Below are 23,714 nucleotides of genomic sequence, written 5' to 3'. Positions count from 1 at the left end.
ATTGATGAAAGTTTAATGAGACCTTTATCTGATGATCTATGGATCTGTTCGGTGCATAATCAGCCAGCATGTCAACAACATAGGCTATGCCATTCATATATCTAAAAACTATAATAATAAGTAATTCATAATAAAGTAATTTATGTTTTTCAATGGGAGCTAAAACAGGAGCAATGTATTCTGACTTTTGGGGTTTAGTGAATATGCAGGCCATCTCAGCAGCCTAATCACAAATATGAAGATTAATTGAGGCAGAGGTGTCTTGATAGACTGCTTTGATCTGTCTTCTGACCAACACTTGGTCCCTTCCCCATGTGGTTACAGGTCTCCAATCACATCCTTATCGAACAGAGAGTGCTGCAGTAATGAGGGTGAAATAATCCTCCAACTATCTCCTAACAGAGCAAAATATTGGATTTTAATGACAGGTAGTGACATCTACTGGCATATTGATACATTTACATACAGCACCTGAAAGACTGCTGCTTGATAGGAGACGTTATGTTCTCCATAGTTGCTGATAGTGTGCATTATTATGAATGTGGGGAAATGCTTAACCGCAAATGCAGAAGAATTTATATACACACATAGGACACTGTGATTGCCTCGCTGTCTCACACACGCACGCACGCACGCACGCACGCACGCATAGACACACACGCACGCACGCACGCACGCACGCACGCACGCACGCACGCACGCACGCACACACACACACACACACACACACACACACACACACTGTGTGTAATCTCTGCATGTATGCTTAAGCAAAATGCTCAGAATTTCGCTTCGTTTGCCCTAACCATCAGGGTTGAGTTAACATCTAAAAGTATGAATACTTTGACCCCAAAGCTCAAAATAAAAATAATTTCCCTGTATAACTGATGCTTCTGTGTGTACTGTGTGTGTACTGTGTGTGTACTGTACGTGTGTGTGTGTGTGTGTGTGTGTGTGTGTGTGTGTGTGTGTGTGTGTGTGTGTGTGTGTGTGTGTGTGTGTGTGTGTGTGTGTGCGTGCGTGCGCGTGCGAGTGTGAGTGTGTGCGTGTGTCAGAATCAACTTTAATGTAACATACATTATTACAGTTGTAAAATAGTGGGTACGATATTCTTTTGTAAGCCCTGAACATTGCATGTACAGGAAGAGGTAGGGAAAGAGAATAGAGAAGAATAGTCAAATAACAGAAAGGCGCAGTCTAATCAAATATACAAAGTCCAGTATGCAAGTTTCAGGCTAATCCAACAAATATTTACTCGTTTGGTCAAACATGTTTTGTAATGTGTTTTCACAGTAACTAAATGATCTGATCTGTTCTGTTTGTGTTAACAAATTCCTCAAAACTCCTTCCTAATCCTTCCACAAGCTTTCCCTGGACAAAAGCACCAGCTACAGTATACATGAATAATGCATACTGTATATGCAGGGAAACAGAATATAGAAGAAAGGAAGTCAAATAACCAGAAAGCACAGTCAAATCAAATTATACTTGTACACAAGTTTCAGCCTGATCCAACAAATATTTACTCATTTGTAAAACATGTTTTTGTAATATTATGTAACGTGATGCATTCACGTTAACTAAGTTATCCGTTTATGTAAATGTATTCCTGAAAACTCTTTCCTAATCCTTTACTTTCTGACACAAGCACTTGCTGCTTGCATGGACAGCAGCAGGCACCAGCCACATGAATAATGCATAGAATAATCTCCTTCTCCTCTGCGTGTGCCTTGCAGGTACATGGCGATCATCCACCCGCTGAAGCAGCGCATGTCGTCCACAGAGACCAAGGTGGTGGTGGGGGTTATCTGGGTGCTGGCACTGCTCCTGGCTTTCCCTCAGTACTACTACTCCACCACCGACCCCATCCCCCGGGAGATCTGCTACATCGACTGGCCCAACGATGTCTTCCAAAAGATGTGAGTTTCTCTGTCTGCCTCGACTCACTGTCTCCCTGATGTTCTTCTCTGTTAAAGAGCTTGATTCCTACACGGTAACATCCTTAATCCTTAATGGGAATTAATCTGAGTGAACAAGAGGAACCAAATGGACCCTTACATTGTGGTGCTATCCAACTGACCTGAACACTCGCATCTCTCACTACCATGAGAGGCACGGCGTGAAAAGGTGGGAGGATGTTTTGCTTTGTTTGTTGAATAAATTGAAGAAACATTGTGGTAAAAAAAAGAAATCTCTGAAAAGCGAAGCCATTGGTTCAGAGATGAGCCCCAGAAAGATTCTGAAAGAAGCTTAATTCACTCCTATATGTGCTGTGTACACCACCAATCCCCACTTCCCCTGAATATACCCAAGTGTTTTCATTTTATGTTAGTGTGTGGTTTCTCTAATGTCGACCTTTCTTGGTAATTATTTTCATAATAGATTCACACTAACATACATCTTACACTACCCTCCAACACTAAAGCCTTTTGCATTAATTTATCTATTGAGGGGCAATTAACGGTTAAGGATGGGTTAAGTTTTCATTTTTTAAGAAGAATGTGGCATTATCTGTTTCCTGCACACAGGAAAAATTAATAGCATTTCTGTGAGCACATTTATCAATGTAACGATAATTAACCGGAGCCCATTCATTACCAGCAAACACTGTGCTTCCTTAGACTTTAATGTAGTGGTACACAAAAGGTCAAAGAGAGTACAAAAGGTTGAAACAGAGAGTCTAAAACTGTTCTTCCAATTCCAGCAGTGGTGGAAAAAGTACTCACTTATTTTTACTTAAGTAAAAGTATCAATACTTCTATATAGAAATACTCTATTACAAGTAAGTAATAGCCCGGAATTCAAAATGTTCTTGAGTAAAAGTACAAAAGTATTGGCATCAAAATATACTTAAAGTGGGGCGCCAGCTGGCCTACTGGTCCAAGCACATGTACTTAAAGTCCCAAAGGTAAAAGTACAAAATGTTTAGAAAATAGCCGATCCACAAGCTCGATCACAACGCGTCGATTTAGCCCTATGTATAAATGGGGCTAAAGTGGTTAATGTATGTTTTATAATATTATAAGTAACTAGTAACTAAAGTTTTCAAATATATATAGTGGAGTAAAAGTACTGAAAACTGAAAATTCTCAAGTAAAGTTCAGACACCTCAAACTTGCACTTAAGTACAGTACTTAAGTAAATGTACTTAGTTACTTTACACCACTGCATTCCTGTTTTAGTTAACTATAAGAACCCTGGTCTGCTCACTGTGTTAATGTGCTCCCACTGTTTACAGCAAGGTTTCCATCACGTCTGGATCATCCACTGGCCTGGCTCTTCTTCCAGAGCCAGACATGATTGAAACGTACCGGTAGGACTTGCAATAAACAGTGGGAGAACATTACTACTGTTCAGACGTTATTGTTAAAGGGATATTTCACTTTCAAAAACGTTTGGTCATTTTATCAGGCTTTTGGGAGCACCCTGAACAATTTTTAATTTGCTTCATGCAAAATTTAGATATTTGATGTAAATGTTATCAGGCCCTCCCTGTCCAGGGCCCCTCCCCATACATACCCATGTAACTTCAAACTCCCTTTTAACCATGATAGATTCATTAAAAACACCCGTTATTGTTTCTGGTGACTCATACTACCCTCCTAATCCGGGATCGAACTGGGAACCCTTCGGTAACCCTCCATGTTCTAAGACGGCAACTCTACCCCTGAGCCACTGCCACCCCTGTGTGTGTGCGTGTGTGTGTGTGTGTGTGTGTGTGTGTGTGTGTGTGTGTGTGTGTGTGTGTGTGTGTGTGTGTGTGTGTGTGCGCGCGCGTGTGTGTGCGTGTGTGTGTGTGTGTGCACGCACGTGTGTGTGTGTGTGCAGCAGAAAATCAACACCAATCATAATTTACTAAACTGATCAACAATGAATTTCTTGTACAGTACGTGCTGCAAGCAGGCCAAGGCACTAAATGGACCACAATAGAAACAAGCCCCCAGGGCGTTTTGTGTTATCCTTGTACTGTTAATAACCTTGTTAATATCCACTTTGTGGAGTATTCAATCAATCAATCAAAAACAGCCTGCCCTGGGCCATCTAACGGTTAAGCCTCATTGATACTCCAAGGTGAGGTGAGTAGCTACTCACCTTTAGTCGGTCAGTGAAAACAGAGTCACCGCGGTGAGTGACATAATGTTGTAGTTTTCTGATTTTAGAAAACTACACCACGGTGAGTTGCTACTCGCGTAAAACTGGAGTATGAATGACCCTTTACTGTAGATTCTAACCCACCTTTTTAACCGGCCCAATCCATGAACTTCAATTGAAAGGAATAAAAGGTGGGGAAATGTTCTGTGAGTGAGCGTTGGTGTAAATCTTCTCTGGAGCAGAATGCCTCGGGGTTAGAAAAACACACAATAAATGCAGTATGACTGCTGGCCATATATTCACATATCACAAGAGTGCAGGCCACCCTAGCTCACTCTAATGTCTGTGTTTATCTATTTGTGTAACAGCAGGAGCATGGCAGATAAACAACATGCACCCACATAGCATTTTTTTTTCTTCTTTTCTTTTATATAAAGCTTTTTTATTGATTAGGTGCTCGGACTACGCACATTATTTGTTCTGGCCATACCTGGACTTGGTGACAAAGGCAGCGCAATAAAGGGCTGGATTGTAAGGCATATAGTCTCCTGAAAATCTAGTGGAAATAAATAGATTAAAGGGGGCTGCATACGACCGACGGCTCGCACTACTCGAGCCACTGAAGTACTTTAGCAAAAGGAAGCTGAGATCCGAGCACTTGAGGAGATATAATAAAACAAAGTTTATTCTATAAAACCAACAGCATGTTACGACCTTACGGTCTTCATCAGGGGAAGAACTCACTGAAGTACTTTACTGTAAGATGGAAGCTGTGGTATTAATACCTGGGTATCCCAACGTGCTGTGGGGAAATCTGTAACAGAGGTTTTGACGTTTCTTGCAATAGGTTTATGCTATGGTCACTGAGGGATTTTAGAAGTATTGGACTTCCTGGAGGTTGGCGTGTGAGAGAGAGTAGTAACTCCCCAGCCGATGTCTCTTCAAACTATCGCTGCTGGCAGAATGAAGCCGGGCTGAATGCAGAAACAAAACTAAATATAATCATTCCCACCTCGAACGTCTGATCAACTTCTGACCAATCGCAGTAACCAACAGACAAACTTCATGAGGGCCAGGCCTTCTTGAATTTCTGAATGACGGCATTTTGTAGTTATTTCCCACAAGGCGAAGGGAACAAATTCTGTCTGTTCTGCTGGAGTATGCAACTGCAGTAGGCTACCTTTAGAGTCTGCCCCTAGCCAACTGTACTAGATTTGACTAATATAACCTACATTTTATGAATAAAGTTCTAGTTACTTTTGTAATGAAAGCATAATAGTGTCACATTGGAGGTGAGCAGCAGCGAGACTGTGATTCCTTAGGGGTTGGCACTGCTGTCATTCACACGTCTCATGAATGTGACCCCATGTCACCTTGCATTCTGTGACTGGCCTTTTCACTCTGCTGTCATTTCACTGTTGTGCCTGCCCCTCTCTGCCTGTCTGCCTGTCTGTCCACATATCTGCCTACTAGGCAGAGATCAACTCGCAAGCAAGCACAAGTGGGTCCCCTTTATCTTACAACACGCACACACACACACACACACACACGCACGCACGCACGCACGCGCACGCACACGCACACACAGAATGCAGCACACTCATATTTTGGAAAATCACAGCCAGGATAGACAACGTGAGTACACCCTGTCCCTTGTGATCCTGGTACTCTAAATTGGGCTCCATGTGAGCAGCCAGTTCCAGTAAGGCAGTGTATGGCAGGGTGTCATGTTACCTCCTGCATTCACCTACTACTGCTGTGCTGATTGACCAGCTGCAAAGGGAGAGAAAACAAAACAGGTCCACCATACAGATACCTACATCAGGGGTCTTCAACGTTTTCAGGCCAAGGACCCCATGAGGGAGAGATGAAGCAGGGATAGACTTAATAGACTTGTTTTTATATGTTGGATTCGTGTTTTTAGTTAACTTGACATTTCACTATGTACTTGGTCTGCTCTTTTTACCGCCTCGCAGAGCTTGTAGATCTGCTATTTTTGGCAAAAGTTCTCCTCAGAATAGGGATGCGAGGGTTCAAGTTGTTAATTTAAAATCACAAAGATTTGGCGGCCCCCCTGTAGTAACTGTGAGGACCCTCTAGAGTCTAGGGCATACATGGGCAACTGGCGGCCCGGGGGCCACATGCGGCCCTCACCTTCACTTAATGCGGCCCACAGGTTAAAACCGGAATACTGATATATTATTGATTTCAGCTGTTACAATTCCAAACATGACATGCTTTAATTCCGTGAGTCTATATTAGTAGCTTTATATAGTAGTATTAAAATGTATTTTTTTTAAGTCCAACGTATTTGTATTTAGGTTCATAAAGTTAACATGAGTATATAAATACATGTGTTTGAAATTAAATCAAAATGTTACATTTCAGGATACAAAATTTACAAAAAAACAATCCAGGATTCCAATTGAAAAGAAGCAAAAATAGCCGATCTACAAGCTCAAAACGCATCGCGCTGCGATGCGTTTTGAGCTTGTAGATCTGCTATTTTTGCTTCTTTTGGATGAGATACTAGAATGACAAAGTAGGACGTAGCAATATGCAATGTGGCCCTCTGGAGTGGAGGTGGAAATAATGTGGCCCTCGCCATCATCAAAGTTGCCCACCCCTGCTCTAGGGGTCCCGAACCCCCTGTTGAAGACCCCCGCAGTAGATAGATAGACCATTGTATTGAACAATATGAAATACACAGAATCAGCTCTATTACATCACAGGTTTACAGGTGATAGAAGGTTCTGTTTTTAAGAAGCTCCCTTGACCAGAGGACTGACAAAGACCATCTCCATTATCTCCATCAGTTCAAGGCACTGCTAATGACCCTGGGGATGCCTGGAGAGAAAGGGTTTATTGTTTATTACTAGAATATCGCCCGCCTTTGGCGGGCAAATCCTAGTGTTCGCACATAAATCCTTAGTCTAGTTGTGGGAAGAAAAGCATGTCATCATCATCATGGCCCCAAATAACCTTTAAATATCTTGCAATTGGCGAAGAGTCTCGACTCTTAATAAATCGGCAAGAGTGCCACTCATTTTCAATACAAAGGCTAAGATATATAAGCTCTCCATCATCAGCAATAGTAGTCAGTGGTGCGTGTTCCCCACACTCCCAAGCCCCCACCGTTGCGCTTAGGTTCACCGGGAAAAACTCGGTCGCGAGAGGCGACATGAGTTCTGAAGGCAAAGGTGGAGTCAGTGACGTAGCGGCGGCTCCGGCAGAGAAGTATAGGTTCCACTTGCGCAAAGGCACGTCGCATCCGCATACGTCAGGGACGTTAACTTGAGAGACACGGAAGAAGCAGAGACTGTAAAGGATAAGTGATTGTCGTCTCAGGAAGAAGGACAGACCTTTCAGGAAGAATGATATGTGACGTAGCAACGTTCGCGGCTGAGGCAGAAAAGCGGGGCAAAGAAGGTAAAAGAATGCATAAAGAGACAATAAATAGCGACGGTCCAAAAGCGAGAGGTATGATTGTGCTGTTGGTTAAATGGTTTTGGGAATTGGGCCGTGGGTCTGTGCTAACATAGCTGCAGTGTAGCAGCGGGATACAGTACACGGGGCGTGATTAACTTCTCAGGGAGTGGCTAACTTCTAAATTGTATATAAGGATGGATCCCCATTAGTCACTGCTGACTGACATTCACAACAATATATAATATTATACAAAGGAAGAAAGAGATGATTTGTGATAAAAGGTTAAAGATTAAATCAAATGGAAATATATGCCATATGCAAAATGCAATACTATATATAATACTATAAGACACAGAAACAGAAAAGACTGAATTTGAGTTAAATAAGCCCATGCATTAAAAAAATAGCATTGGAAGCAGCCAAGCAGAGTGCTAAGGGAATGTAGATATTGTACGCTACGTTCCGTGGATCTGTTTTGTCACTTCGCTTATCAGTCTGGCCATGATTCAGTTTACTCATATTTCCGAATGTCAGTTGTGACGTAGTAGGCGACGTGGTTGCTGATTGGGATGATTGGAACAAATCAGAGTAGGGTTAGGGTAGCTACGTCATCAGCCAACCAATACACACTTGTGTGTTTGTCCCGCCCCGCACCACAGGCCAATAAGAAGCCTCGTTTGGATTCCACTCGCTTTCTATGTCCCACCTCCCCTTGGAGATAGGAAGCTGTCCAGACTGAGAAGCGAAGTGAGTGACAAAACAAATCCACGGAACGTAGCGTAGCAGGCTGGCACCCAGGCTACTTCATCTAGACAAAATATGTACTAATAATATTATAATTAGTCGCATGCATTTTATCATCATGTGATGCGATGCGAGAGTGTGGTCTAGCCAACACCAACTTGGGACTCCTGGATCGCTGCCCGGCACACTCTCCTATCTAACATCATTCCGTTGCTATCACCATAGTGACAGCATGTGGTCAGTAAGCTTCATATTCCAACAGTTGATGTCGGGGATGCCCTTCTTCCACCACACACACACACACACACACACACACACACACACACACACACACACACACACACACACACACACACACACACACACACACACACACACACACACACACATGGACAGTGGGCGAAAAACATAGACTTCGCCTCCAGGCGAATATGGATATACAAAGTATCTGCAGATTTTTATTCCAACAATGGCACACTTCACACTCTGGAAGCTGTGCCAGTTAATGAAATGACTTGGTAGATTGCAACTATGTGATATGGTTGGACTGGCAAGGGAGGAAATGGAATCTGTTGCAGTCTTGAAACAATTTGAAGTGTTCTTTGAATCAAGTTGTAAACTCGGCAACAAGGAACAACCTTACTGTAGCTCTTTCAATTAACGACTATAAGGTTTTGTATACCTTTTGTGCAAAATATGCAAAAGATTTTTCTCTTCTCTACGTATTTTCCTTCTTATTCATGAGTCCCTCTTTCTACATTGGACCAACGTGTCGACTAATATCTGAGCATGATAAGGACTGCATTAGCCAAAGATATGTTTATGGATGTGCAGATTTACTGTCATCTGTTCATTTAAAATTCCCCAAGGACATGTGTGAGTTTGCATAAGTGTGTGTGCACCCATGTGTGTGTGTTCATCTATTTGTAACAGAACCAGGGACATTCATTTGCTATTCTGGGGAAGTGCTTTCAACAGAGTCGTGATTTCATCAAATTGCCTTTAAGACGCAACTAGAAGTACTGTCAGGGGCCAACAGATGCCAGAATGGAATATCGAATTCTCTAGCCACAGAACCCTCACCAGATTAGTGTCTGTATAGTCTTCAGTGCGCGTGTATCAGTGTGCATGCATGTTCTTCTTGGTATAGTAGCATATTCCTCTCAGTATGATGCGACGTGTTGTGAGCTTGTAGATTGGCTATTTTAAAATAGCCTAGGTATAAAATAGTGCTAAAGTGGTTTTATAATATTATAATTTATATCTGCAAAGTAACTAGTTTTCAAATAAATGTACAATATTTGGATCCGAGATGTAGTGGAGTAGAAGTAAAAGTATTGGACATTGGAAATACTCAAGTAAAGTACAAATCTTTAAAATTGTAACCCTACCGTAGTACCGTACACACACACACACACACACACACACACACACACACACACACACACACACACACACACACACACACACACACACACACACACACACACACACACACACACACACACACACACACACACACACACACACACACACACTTCTTCGGAAGCTGCGCATAAACATAGTTTCCTCTTCCCCCTTCAGTCAGTCTGTCATTTCATCAGTTTATATTTGCATATTATGCCTGTAGATATCTCTGCCAGTTCACATCACAACACTGTCTCGCTCTGTCTGGACCCTGACAAAAATGTTACCCAAAGCCTCATCCCTGTACACACAAAACAGGTTTAGCTTATGACAGGGGTTTTAGAAAAGATGTCTGGAAAATATCACAGATGTTTTAGCAAAGAAAGGAGTCGCAGAGAACTTGGAATGGAAAGAGTGGCCTATTTTTCATGTGGGCCTCTTGTTTGGAGAGCTGTTGCATTTGTTTCATCTCGAGAAAGGGAGGTTTTAATAAACCAAGCCAGGCAACTCATTTTGTAGCACATCTCCTGCTTCAACACAGGTTGTTATTATCTCAGGAATATGTATCTACAATGTCAGCTACCTCTTCTGCTTTGAGTTTGCTGTGTTTCACTTGTCATCTATTGATAATCTGTGACATTAGAAGTCTGTGACTGGCAATTTCACATATCTCTGACAACAGACTCAGTGACGGGGTTGCCTGCCCTGGCACCCTCTCATGGGGGCTAGGGGTTCGGTGAGAAGAGAAGAGAGGCAGAGTGGGGCAAGAGAAGAAAGAGAGGAGTGAGGGGGAACGCCAGGGGAGAGAGATAATTGAATTTCAAATGTTTGTGTACAAAGAACATTTCTACAAAGACCATTGTTACAAACACCCACAAATACATAAAACCTGATACATCCATGAAAACATGAAGCAGAAAACAAAAAGAAACGAGAAAGAGAAAGACAGACAGACAGACAGACAGACAGACAGACAGACAGACAGACAGACAGACAAACAGAATGGAGAGAGACTGAGATAGAGAAAGAACCAAACACACAGGCCGACAAAGGCAACATGCACAAATGGCAAGATAGAGAGAGAGGCAGAGAGCACACAAAAGAGAAATCGGCATAATGGGTTGACTGCTCCTAAATTCCCTTTATAATCCCAAAAAACTATTAACACAGCAAAAAGCCATTTGAATTCTTCCTGCAGAAGACAAGTGCTACAAATTCAGAGGCGTCTAAAAGCACAAGTCGAGGCATTTGAGCATGATGAAATATGTGTATGGAACGAACAGAAATAAATATCCTTCTGCTAATTTAAATGCAGACTGGTTCATTTAGATTAGATTGAACCTCTTTGATCCATCAGCATCTATCTCTCTTTCTCTCTCTATTTGCCTCTCTCTTGCTCTCTCACTCAACCTTTCTCTCTCTCCCTTTGCACCACAGCATACTGAAATGAGTTTTCTACTTGTATAACTCGCATCATAGTTGGACGCTCCATCTCCATCCATATTTAACACACACACGCACGCACGCACGCACGCACGCACGCACGCACGCACGCACACACACACACACACTCACTCACTCACTCACTCACTCACTCACTCGCGCAAAGATCTGTGGTAAAAAGATCACAGTTTCAGCAGTTTATACTGTGGCCTCCCTCCTCTCGAGAGCAGTTGGCCTGTTGACCCTGCAGTCCATGGAACGGTCCCACCCCCAGCCTTTCAGCACAAGTGGTGATTAATACCATAGTATTAAATATTCAAAGACAGCATAAAACATGGGCCCATAATGTCTAGGCTACATCTCCTCGAGTGTGTCTTGGTCACCATGATGAAAGGAGCTGAGGTAGGTTGGAGCTCCCACCCTCGTGGGGATGGGAAGTGATTAACATAATAGTATGTAATTAGCAAGGAAGGCTCAGCTGCTACCTTGTTCGGTGAGTAAGAAATTGTCCCTCTGCTTCCTAGAGCAGTGGTTCTCAACCTGTGGGTCGTACATTGGAGAGCTGTACATATTTGGAAACTGGGGCCAGACCTTCAGTAATTTGTGGAAATGCAATCCAGAGACCTTCTCCTGGAAGAAGGTTGAGCACAAGGGGAAAAGACCGTCTAAAGATGTATGGGATGTGCTGTTGCATGGTGGGAGATCGTATTATCCTCTTCATGCTTTTTGTTACTTGCGCCAGCAGAGCGAGCAAGTAGGGTGATGAGGGTATGTATGTACAGTATGTATGTGGCCAGTGCCGTGGCCATATATGGGGCCCATACAGCACTCATAGCTAATGGCTATGGAGCCACGGCGCAAGTTGGCACCTCGACAGAGTGAAGTCTAGTTTGGTAGCTGCACCAAATTAGCAGATTTGATTGCCTCTTGTGATCAATAATGAGACAGTCTCAGACGGGGGGGGGGGGGGGGGGGGGGGGGGGTTTGTGATTACAAAAAAGGTTACAGGAAAAGGTCCATTGAACTCATGAAGAACTTTGTGGTATTGCTACTATTTATATTACAAGCAGTAATGTAAATGGTGCACCCCATCCCCAATTTATCATCCCATATATGGGGCACTAATCAGCACTCTATCATCCCATACATTTGGGCCAGTTGGGCCCATCTTGGGGCTATTTGGGGCTTATCAACCATTTGTAAGGCTGATTCATTATGTGGTCTAAGAAGAAAAAGAGAAGAAAGAAAAAATACATTCCCTGAGTGGGATTCAAAACCATGAGCTTTGGGTTAGGGTAATTTCAGTAGCCAACAATAATATTCTATTATGCAGTGCAAGTTCCGATTAAGAGAGAGACACTTAACATGAAGGTGACCCTCCTGGTTGTTGCAGATACTGTGTGTGTGTGGCCGTCCTCATCTACTTCCTACCCTTGACTGTGATGGGCTGTGCGTACCTGGTGGTGGGGAAGACCCTCTGGGCCAGCGAGATACCTGGAGACTCCTCTGATCGCTACAAAGAACAGCTGACTGCCAAACGCAAGGTAGCCTACTCCATTTTATTATCCATCTTCCTGTAGCTTCCTGTAAACTCCTTCTCAGGTTTCCTGCTACCCGTTTTAATAGAAATAATGTGCGAAATGTAATGAAAGTGTTGTTTTTCTTTTCTCTCTCTTTGGCCCAGGTGGTGAAGATGATGATCGTGGTGGTGTGTACGTTTGCAATATGCTGGCTGCCATTCCACGTCTACTTCCTGCTGTACTACTTTTCTCCGGAACTGTTTGAACAGCCCTTCATCCAGCAGCTGTACCTGGGTGTCATGTGGCTGGCCATGAGTTCCACCATGTACAACCCCATCATCTACTGCTGCCTCAATGACAGGTCATTGTAACCCCTCACCCCCGACATACACATGCAGACGCCTCGCACGCGCACACACATGCACGCATGCACACACACGTGCACATAATCAGAGTTATGGAATTGATCTAGGAGCTGAAGAGTTAGTGGTTAACCAATTAATCACTGAGGACTAAACTCTACTACTGTATGTTGGCACTTAATTGCCCGAGGCCAGACAGATGAGGAAGTTGGTGATCCATTGACAGGTGGTGGATGGTACAGCCTGCTGGGTTTTGTCTAGGTGCTGTAGGATGTTGTGGAGGCAGATTTATTTTCCCGGCCTTTTACAGGTGCATTTCTCTGTAAGCAAACCGCATATAACATATTTATGTCGGCCAATGTTATCATTTTATATATACAGTTTTGTGTGCTGTGTGTGTCAGTGTGCCATCAGTGCACTGAACAGTATTAGTAATACATGTATTGGTTACTTTACTTAGTTATTAAATAAATATCAATAAAAGGGGCTGTGATGGAGCTGTCCTCTCAAGGCTGTGGGGCGTTATAATGTGCCTCTGCTCTATTATGTAAACTGCCTTGAGAGAACTTGTTGCTATTTGCCACTATAATTAAATTGAAAAGGAAAAATAATTGAAAAACGTACAAATAAATAATATTCATCATCATCATCATTATTGGCATAATATAAATATTTCCTTTAGGAAAAATAAGGCAGATGACTGAATCTGAATAATCTTCCATTGTCTTCCCCCACAGTTGACTTTTTGCTTGTCTCCTCTGCACCTGTCAATTAATTATTCAAGAATAGAAAAAATCAGAGAGCTGGATTGCAAAGCGCTGAAGTGAGGTTTAATCAGTCTATACAGTACATCAGATCAAGGAGCGCTCCTTTCTGTCTGTCTAGCTAATGAAATTCTAATATGTGACCTGTGCTGACCCTCTCCTCTCACTTTCCATTCTTGCTCCAGTTTGATCACATAGTTTGCTCTCAGCAACTGGAGGGTGATTCATACTTACAGTAGTTGCACGCCAGTGTTGCAAACCCAAATGGGCAAAGTTTCTTTTTTGAGTGTGTGGCTGTGCATGTGTCTGTAGCCACTTTTCCTCAGCGTTTTGCCATAGCAATGTGTTTTCCTCAGCGTTTTGCCATAGCAATATGTGTGTGTGCGTAGCCATATTACATCATATTACATCACCAATTATCTGTAGCCACTATCTGTAGCCACTTTTCCTCAGCGTTTTGCCATAGCAATGTGTTTTCCTCAGCGTTTTGCCATAGCAATATGTGTGTGTGTGTGTGTGTGTGGTGTGTGTGTGTGTGTGTGTGTGTGTGTGTGTGTGTGTGTGTGTGTAGCCATATTACATCACCAATTACATCCTAAACCTATCTGTAGCCACTTTTCCTCAGTGTTTTGCCATAGCAATGTGTTTTCCTCAGTGTTTTGCCATAGCAATGTGTGTGTGTGTAGCCTGTATTACATCACCAATTACCAATTGAAGACATTATGCAAGCACGACCACCGCTCACTTCACATTGGGTGTTATTTTTAAACTAAACGGAATTCCATTCCATGTCACAGGTTCCGTGCCGGCTTCAAGCATGCCTTCCGCTGCTGCCCTTGTGTCCCTGAGGGCTCATACGAGGGCCTGGAGATGAAGTCCACGCGCTACCTGCACACCCAGACCAGCGTGTACAAGGCGAGCCGCATGGAGACCAGCGTCTCCACCGTGCTCCACACGGGAGACGATGCGGATGAGGCCAAGCCCAGGGCAGCAGCTGCATCTGGGGGTGCAACTGCGGTCGAGGCTGGGGGAGGAGGAGGAGGAAGAGGAGGAGTCGCCGCCACCAGAGGAGGCGGAGCTGGCCAGTGCCACTCCTCCCTTGACCTCACCTCCAATGGGTCGTCGTCACGGAGCGTCTCCAAGACTGTGTCAGAGACGTCCAGTTTCTATTCCAACAACAACCTGCAGGAATAGACCACACCAGGGACGTGCAGAGAATGTTAGAGAGGCAGGGTGGCTGACATTTCTAAAAGGGCCTTTTGGTGAAAATATCGAAAATAGCAGACCTCCAAGGTCACAACGTGTCGCCCTGCAACGCGTTGTGAGCTTGGAGGTCGGCTATTTTCGGAGCTTGATACCACACTGTACTAAGCATAAGCAAGTGAATACCGGAGATGTGGCTTAACGGCATGTATTTCTACACAGAGAGGACAATTCTTTCAACATACATGTAAGATACAAGTGCAGGAGAGTTTGGACATTGCAATTCTCTTGAATGCTGCCTTCAGGTATGGCATGGAAAGAGGGCATTTGCATTTTTTTCACCATAGTAAAAACTACATTCATGGTCTGGAGAGGGCACTTTTTACAGAGAGATAAAATGGCAGGGGCTCAAGCCCCCTTTGATGTCTATGTGTGCACGTGCATGGACCACACACACACACTGAGCTTCGCTGAACTGACACCACTGCCCTCCTTCATTGCTGTTATGTTAACTGTGGCCTGGTTCATGGAGCAACGCACACTCACAACACATCCTAATCAGGGCCACACATCATGCTGCTGTTTGTGTATTATACTACCCAGCACTAATCACATCGTACGATCCGGCATTTATCATCGCAATTCAGAGACGTGGACTGGCTCTGCGCCAAGAGGCAGACAGTACAATGATTCATCTTCACCTTATAGCCAAACTTCTGGAGGAAGTCTGCAGCTTGAATGAACATTCTGAGCTGATGTTCACAGATGTCATCGCAGCTGACACTTATTGCACCACCCGACAGAAATCCTCACATCCAGTCTGGGAGGAATGGCACGTGAGTTCACACAGTTTATTTTGGAACGGCTGATGACTGTGCTATAGAAGTTTGCTTCTGAACACAGAAAGGTTTGTGTAACAACCTCCATGCTCCAGAAGGGACTCAGACGGACGGGTGTTTTTAGCTGGTAGGAAGAAGGTCACAGAACACAAACGACCAATAATAACAACTGGGTGTGTCTGTGTGAGGCATTCTCATAAGCAGATGTGGACAAATGGCTCTGTGTGCAAAATGTAAAGACAATAAATCCTGCACATTGGTTAGATATGCTCTGTTGTGTTTTATTGTGCTATCACCAACGTTTCAATCACCAGATCTTCATCAGGAATTCCTGATGTGATCAAAGCGTTCAGAGCGCAATAAAACACAGTGGAGCAGATCTGGACATTATTCTATTTTATGTTGAATGTGTGCACTTTTACCTCCATGTTTCTCTAGGCCTTCGGGGGATATTTACAGTACTTTTTTGCTTGGAAGACTCTGCAGTGCTCCAGTGTTGGGAGGCTTGAAGACTGGCTCAACACACTCCTTACCAGGCAAGCAAACATCTCGCCGGAAAGCTCCATGAGGGTTAGGGTTAGTAAATGCTAGAGGCCCCAGTTCACCTCCAGCCAGAAGTGGCAGGGTGTCCTTTCTGTAGCAGAGATTTGTACCATTAATCTTCGTATGATTGTTGAGCAAGAGACACTGAAGTCCCAACCATTTCCAAGGGAATTGTGTTATACCATGGCGATATAGCCACCTGAGGCAAGATGACTTCCCTTCTGTGTGACAAATTTACATATCACAGAAATATGTTAGGAGTGTGATGACCTGGAAGGACCTCTCAGTAGCGACACTATTCCTCTCAATTGAGAGGAATCATTTGAGGTGCATCAGATGTTATTACAGTAGGTCGCCTGGGAGCACAAGGATCTACTCTACCAGGACACGCTCAAGGAAGTCTATTGCTCTCCTGCCTGCAGAGACCATTAGAAAGCATGAAAATGGATGAAGGTGTTCCTCTAATTGGCTCGGTCCATTTAGCTGTGCCCCTTACTCAGGAACAAGGAACCAGTTTTGAGCTATTCTGTATAAAACAGTGTCCAACGGGCACTGGTCTAGTATTATTAATATAATTGGCATTTCAGCCTGGAATTTCCACATTCAAATTGTCTTTGTGTTAATTGGGGACTTCTCACTGACTTCTCAGCAGCTGTTCTGCTTTCCAAACAAACAGCCATGAGTGTAGCGTAGCTCTGTGCAACATTGTTTTCTCACTCAACAGTAAACAAAATCGAAGGACTTTTTAATACCTCTAAAATGACAAATTATACATTAGCCAATTTGTCAAATATTAGAGGCAGACATTGTGAAAATAGCCGATCGACGTGCTCACAATGCCTCGCAACGTGAGGCGTTGTGAGCATGTAGATCTGCTATTTTCACAATAGAACGTATTGCTCATCGGGGTGGGTCTCCAGTTAAAATGTGATTATTTTGGGGGCCGCGGTCTGAAGTGGTTGAGAATCTCTGCTCTACAACATCCTATCTAAGAAATACAGTATAGTGTCAGATTCAAATGAACTTTAAGTTATTACTTATAGCTCAGCTGTGATAAAAGACTAGAGTCAGTACTTCTCCAACCATCTGCTTCAGGCCAGAACCTCCAGGAATCATTATCTCTGTATTTGAAAATGAGATTTTGCTTTTGCTTACCCATGAAAATGGTACATGTATATACTGTTACTGTATATATGGTGGAATTTGCAGCAAGTACAATTAGCAGGCAGTTCAGCCTGTTGTGTCTGTCTAGTGACAGGAGACTGCTGAAGGCCACTACAGGGCAATCCGTCAGACTGCCGCACCCCATAGCAGCACACATGCCTCTCTTCTAGGCACGCACACTCACGCGCACGCATGCACGCACAGTTACAGTACACACATTCTCATAGATAATATTACTGTAAATATTCAGGCATGTGTGTGCACACAGGTATCCACATAAACAATGGTTGATATTCTTGATCATGCATATACAGTACACACACATGTGCACGCACAAGCTGCTTACCATTACATAGTGGTCAGAATCCTTCTGGTTAAAATAACCATCTTGACAACCAGAATCTCAGTGGAATGCTGGATAGTTACCATCATGAATCACACACACACACACACACACACACACACACACACACACACACACACACACACACACACACACACACACACACACACACACACACACACACACATCTGTGTGTGCATGTGAGTATGTGTGTGCATGCGTGCTGGGGTGGGACACCTGTTTGTACCCATCACCAAGCCTACTGCCTTGCAGTCTATTCTTAGTGCACAAAGGCTCTTGTTTGAAATTCCAATGTTGATGTGAAAACCAACGAATGAACATACTGTACCATTGTACCGTATATATATAAAAAAAATACATTGAATTCTATATCCTTTTCCATACAATTTTACACAGCATTATAGTGACCCACCATCTGTGTGTACCATAACATTGACACGAATCACACATGCACGCACGCGCGCGCGCGCGCACACACACACACACACACACACACACACACACACACACACACACACACACACACACACACACACACACACACACACACACACACACACACACACACACACACACACACACACACACACACACACACACACACACACACACACACACACACACACACACCACAAAAATAGAAAATCTAGAAATAATCTGGCATGTCATGCTGATTGGAGAGTGCTTCTCTTCCCTCAGAGGGTAAAGTGGGGGGCTTAATGAACGTGTAATCAACTTTGTGCAATGAGTGTTTCTAAATCGGAGCGTGTGTGTGTGTGTTTGTGCGCGCGTGTGTGTGCGAGAGAGATAGAGAGGGAGCTCTCTACTCTCTGTCGCTCTCTTCAAGCAGGCTCATTACACCAAGGAAATGTAGAAAGTGAGGGGTTGAAACATAAAACAGCTCCGCGCCCGTGTGCACGCAGGCGGAATTCACTCATATAAACACACACACACACACGTACATCACACACCAAGAGGGAAGACGTACGCGAACATACATGTATACTGGTTGCTGTCTGTGAGTGTTTATATCATTTAGGCTATCAGTTTTGCCTGCAGTCAAACCGATGAAACGGTGCAGTGAGGATGCTTACCAGACACAGTGACCATTTTCCCACAAGCTGCATGCTCACTGCCGGACAGCAAATCACCCACTCACAGTCCCTTCATCTTAATCTGCCACCTTTTAGTCATTTAACTAATGCCATTATCCAGAAGGACTTGCGCACAATGAGTGCATCAAAAGAATACATTTCCTGTAAATACCTCTATTTCCAGCATTACAGAAAGGATTGCAATGCTATGTCACCAGGACAACACAACCTGAAATGTGAAGGACTGAGAGATGAATGACCATAGTATCCCCGAAATGTTCTCTGAGTTGGACTTTCCGATGTGCAAATTTCCGAACTCTGATTCGGTCTTATGCTTTTCAGAAGTCGCGAATGATGTAATTTCGTTGTCGAACCGGACCTTTTGACCGAAAGGTTTCAGTCAAAGTATGGACAGGCCTTTACAGTAGACATGGCAAATGTTAGTCAATGCAATGTTGTTCTTTAACAGGAGTGTTTCTGTAAATTCCACGGTCTAGACAAACACCCACTGCCAAACTCCCACTGCTTCTTTTCAGGAAGGGACCGCACACTCCAATGAAGGATGATGGACAGGATTCAATGCTTAATTTCTTTTTTATTGAGCAAAAGCACGACGCGTTTCGCCGCGTGGCTTCGTCAGGTGCTATACACAGATCACACATGTCACACGGGTATTCTTATATTCTCACTCTCAAAAAGCACCTGCAATGTAGTGCATTTGAAACTACATTGCAGTGCACATCATGGGGTGATCACTGCTTGCCTCCTGTGAATTGTTTTATTTTGATTTATTTTCTGTTTATTTCGTTGCTGAGTGAGGTCAGCAGACAAAGTGAAGTGAGTGAGATGAAAAAAACCTGGGTGAAATGTGCCAATCTCAACAGGAAACATCTATATATACTATATATATATATATATATATATATACTGTATATATCAGCACACTCTTCGTGTATTTGAGGACATCACATCCTCAGAGAGAGAATGATTGCCAGGGATTCTGGTGCCATTCTGTGCGATAAAGGAGCTTCTTAGCAGTGCCTGTCAAAACTCCTGCCTCGCCCTTGGGCTAGCTACCATCTGGCCAGAGTCCCCGACAATGACATGGGCTATGTCTGAACGTTCACTTTACCAAGAGGTGGTTGTAGCTACTACGGCACAGTAGGAAATTACAGGCAATTATCTTGATGGGTGAAAGTCAGTGTCCACATATTTTCCACATAGGCCTATGTTATGGTTTTTAAAAATAGCCCATGTTATTGTCTTTAGATATTCATGATCAGAAGGTTATATAGCTGCCAGTCAGTCCCCTTGACCTTGGACACAGATGAAGCATCTATGGTGTCATCTTGCTTGCAGTTGGGGCAACATAACAAAACAATTACCTTTATTACACAAGCATACACTTTCCAAATGTTTTGCATAAACTTCATTTGAGCACCTTTCAATGTCTGTGCAACTACTTGATACTTAAAGGGGAATTAATCCGTAAGTTGATTTTGTAGTTTGTTTTCCAGTTCAGGTTAAAAACTACAGCAGATTGGACATTGACATACCTAACTCTAACACACCCATTATTATACAACAGGTAGTTAGAAGAAATAGCTTTCTACCCATGCAAATAATGATAATAACCCTAACCCTAACCGGAGTGGGCTGGGATTCGAAAACAGCGGGACATCGAAATATCGCGATTTTGCCTTTTCATGGGAAATTCGGGGACATATGAAAAATATGGCATTAAAAATGTATATTTTCTTAATTACAATGAAATGGAAGTTGACGTGTTTTTCTTTAAGGGTAACTGTTGCATAATCGCAATATTACCGTGCATTAACGTGGTTATTGGCACTTCAGCCCTGCCTACGGAATTCGGCTGTTGGCTCGTTCCTCCTGCAGCAACGCTGGCGTGCCAATAACCACGGTTCGGTTATGCACACCTTCTTGTGTAATATTGCTTAATAAATTTGATTAGCTGCAGCTAATCAAATTATGGGCGGCCATAGCTGAGTGGTTAGTGAGCCTGGGGAGACAGAGCCCCTGGTTGTCCCAGGTATGATTCCCGGCCAGGTCAGCAATGTGTCGATGTGTGTCCCTGAGCAAGACTCTTGCCCCCTAATTGCTCCCTGAGCACCGCAAAATCCAATGGCTGGTATTTTATTGTATTGTGTTGCTTGATTAATCTTATGCAGGCTGCCATGTTTCTGCCCTGCTGTCGTTTTTAACCTCATCTGATTTTAAAAAGAAGCCGGCAACTCCATACTCCCGATGACCAACACCAACAGCAGGGGTTGGCAAAGGCAGAGACTACATAATATCTCTATATACCTATACATTATACTGAATATTCTGACAATGACCCAACTGAAATTTGTGAGAATACTTTTTTTTTCCAGAACTGTATTGTTGTTGTTTTTGTTATTGTTTTACCTTTTTTATGATTTTTAGATCATTGTTTGAATTAGTTAATTTGTTTGCTTCCAATTCACTTTTGAGAGGGCATGCGGGTAATTCCAACTATGCCTTTTTATTTCCAAAATCCAGGCTTATATTCTTTTATTTGTCTGAAAACATTATTACAGCTGTCTCTAGAGATCTTCATTGCATTTGAATGGTCTGGAAGGCAGCGCGTGTTCCCAGGTGTTCTCCTGTCATGGAGGCTGAGGCTCCATGTTGGACTCCGGCCCTTCTAATCAAATAACTCATGATCGAAATCAGGCTACTATTGAGAAATAATGAGTGACGAGAAGCCTTTTGACAACCCCGCCCCCTTCCAGCAAAACAATACTGTATATCCCTGGAGACAGCTGGAATGATCTTAAAAATTGCCTGTATTTGGAAAATGAAAAAGGCATAGTTGTAGGCCTAATTAGTAATTACCTGGATAATCTTCACACCTACCTTTCCTATGTTGACCAAATAATGAAAAAGTAGAGAGAGACATACAGTTGATTAACATTAATGTAGGTGTGGGCGGGGTTTGCATCCCAAAGTGTGTTTTAACTTTTTGACCTAAAGCAATGGCTCTACCTGTTGAGTCAGAACATTTTGGAATAACATATCTCCAGATTGCATTTACACTGAACAACCACAGTTATTCAGTGTAAATGCAATCTGGGAACCCAGATCAAAGAAAGGGCGACGGCCACTCGGTCTGTCTCTCTTCCTTTGAAAGAAGCGTAGCGACTCTGCGGCTGTCTCGAGAGATTAATGTAAATGTGACTCAAAAACAAATATGATTTTGAATGTGCAACATCGTGTAGGTGTACAAATGTGTGCAGGTGTACTACTCAGCAAAATGTGTTGAATTGGAAAGTGATACTTTCAGACACAGCCATGTCCTGAATAGTCTTGGTTGTAGATTCAAATGGGATTTATATTAAATCATTTTGATGTTTTCATGAGTTTTGTGCATATTTGTACCATGCATAATTATTCCATTAGGAAGCTCAGTGTTACTGCAATGGGTTAAGTTAAACATGACTAGGGTTCTGTGTGTGTGTGTGTGTGTGTGTGTGTGTGTGTGTGTGTGTGTGTGTGTGTGTGTGTGTGTGTGTGTGTAATGCAAATACAATTTAAAAATCAATCAATCAATCAATATTGTATTTTGTTTATTTGCACGTTTCAAGCTGCTGCTTTAATGCTACCACCGATGCCATACATATTGTGATATTTAAGCATTTGTGTTTCATGTGAAATCTCTTTTGATTGTGTGACCTGTGTTTACACCCAAATTTCCATGTTGTCTGAAAATCATAAATGAAATAAGTCCTTATTTATCCTTCGCCCAATGGGCTTTGTGTTTATTTCAGTGAATAAAAAGTGTTTGTTTTATTTATTTTAGTGTTGTTCTTTTTTTTTTGTCTGAAGCCTTATCAATGGGAGAATGCTCAACAGACCTGAGGGCACTGATATCGTCTTTAGCTCAAAGGTGTTGTGTGAGAATAAAACCAACATCTGTTAACTCTGTGGATAGTGTTCACTCTCCCTCTTTTTAATTCTTGGCCTTCAGCTCTGGGTACAGAGGGAGATCAAAGAGGGAGAGATTAAGGGAGAGTGGCTCAGACAGAAAAGAAAAGGTACTTACTACACACTCACAGACGTGTACAGATAAGAGGCAGAGAGCACATCCAGGAAGATTAGTGGAAGAGGAAGATGTGGAACAGAGATACAACATGGACAGGAGAAAGGGGAAAGATGAAGTGAGAGGCAGAACGAGGTGCAGGAATTGACATGTTGGCCCGGGACGGGGGTAAAATCCATGCCTCTGCTTTTGATACCCCCCTCTGGTCATTTATTTGTATTGCCAGTGGGGATGTGTTTTATCCCTGCATCTGGTCAGATTGAATTAAAGGCATTTCCTTTTGTTAAAACCACTTAACCCCTTATGTTGTTGAGCGGAGTCCCTCAGGGCTCTACATGGTGACGTTTTCGCTCTACATTAAATATCTTTGCTGAAAATAACCTAGTTTCCCCCAGAATTAAGATGCTGGGGTTCATGTGATTACATATAGGCCTATGTTTGATATTTATATTTGATATCACAATTTAACAACTAAAGTAAAAATGTATGTTAACCGCATTCATCTACTGTATACATGCTCCCAACGCATCGCAAATACAGAGAAAATAGGAAATAGGTGATCTCAAACTAAACTCACAATGTATCATGATACCACAAAAACTGGAATTGTTAAACTAGGTATAATGGCATGCCCAAAATAGCAATGCCAGATTAAAATTGGT

General features: G+C 42.9%; 1 protein-coding gene across 3 annotated transcripts in view; it reads left to right on the top strand.

Annotated features, from left to right (window-relative positions):
- tacr1a (tachykinin receptor 1a) overlaps positions 1–22,759 on the top strand; it is a 39,321-nt gene extending 16,562 nt beyond the window's left edge. For 2 of the 3 annotated variants that reach the window (XM_080739468.1, XM_080739467.1), the window contains exons 2-5: positions 1,737–1,919; positions 12,509–12,659; positions 12,800–12,996; positions 14,559–22,759. In XM_080739468.1, coding sequence (XP_080595594.1) covers positions 1,737–1,919; positions 12,509–12,659; positions 12,800–12,996; positions 14,559–14,955 — 928 coding nt within the window. In that variant the 3' untranslated portion in view covers positions 14,956–22,759. The remainder of the gene's footprint in view (positions 1–1,736; positions 1,920–12,508; positions 12,660–12,799; positions 12,997–14,558) is intronic. The other variant, XR_013962611.1, reaches the window with a different exon arrangement.
- Positions 22,760–23,714: the final 955 nt, after the last annotated feature.

The sequence above is a fragment of the Nannobrachium achirus genome, assembly GCF_963921795.1.
Source record: "Nannobrachium achirus genome assembly, chromosome: 12".
NCBI lineage: Eukaryota > Metazoa > Chordata > Actinopteri > Myctophiformes > Myctophidae > Nannobrachium > Nannobrachium achirus.
This window is presented reverse-complemented; position numbering and strand designations above follow the sequence as displayed.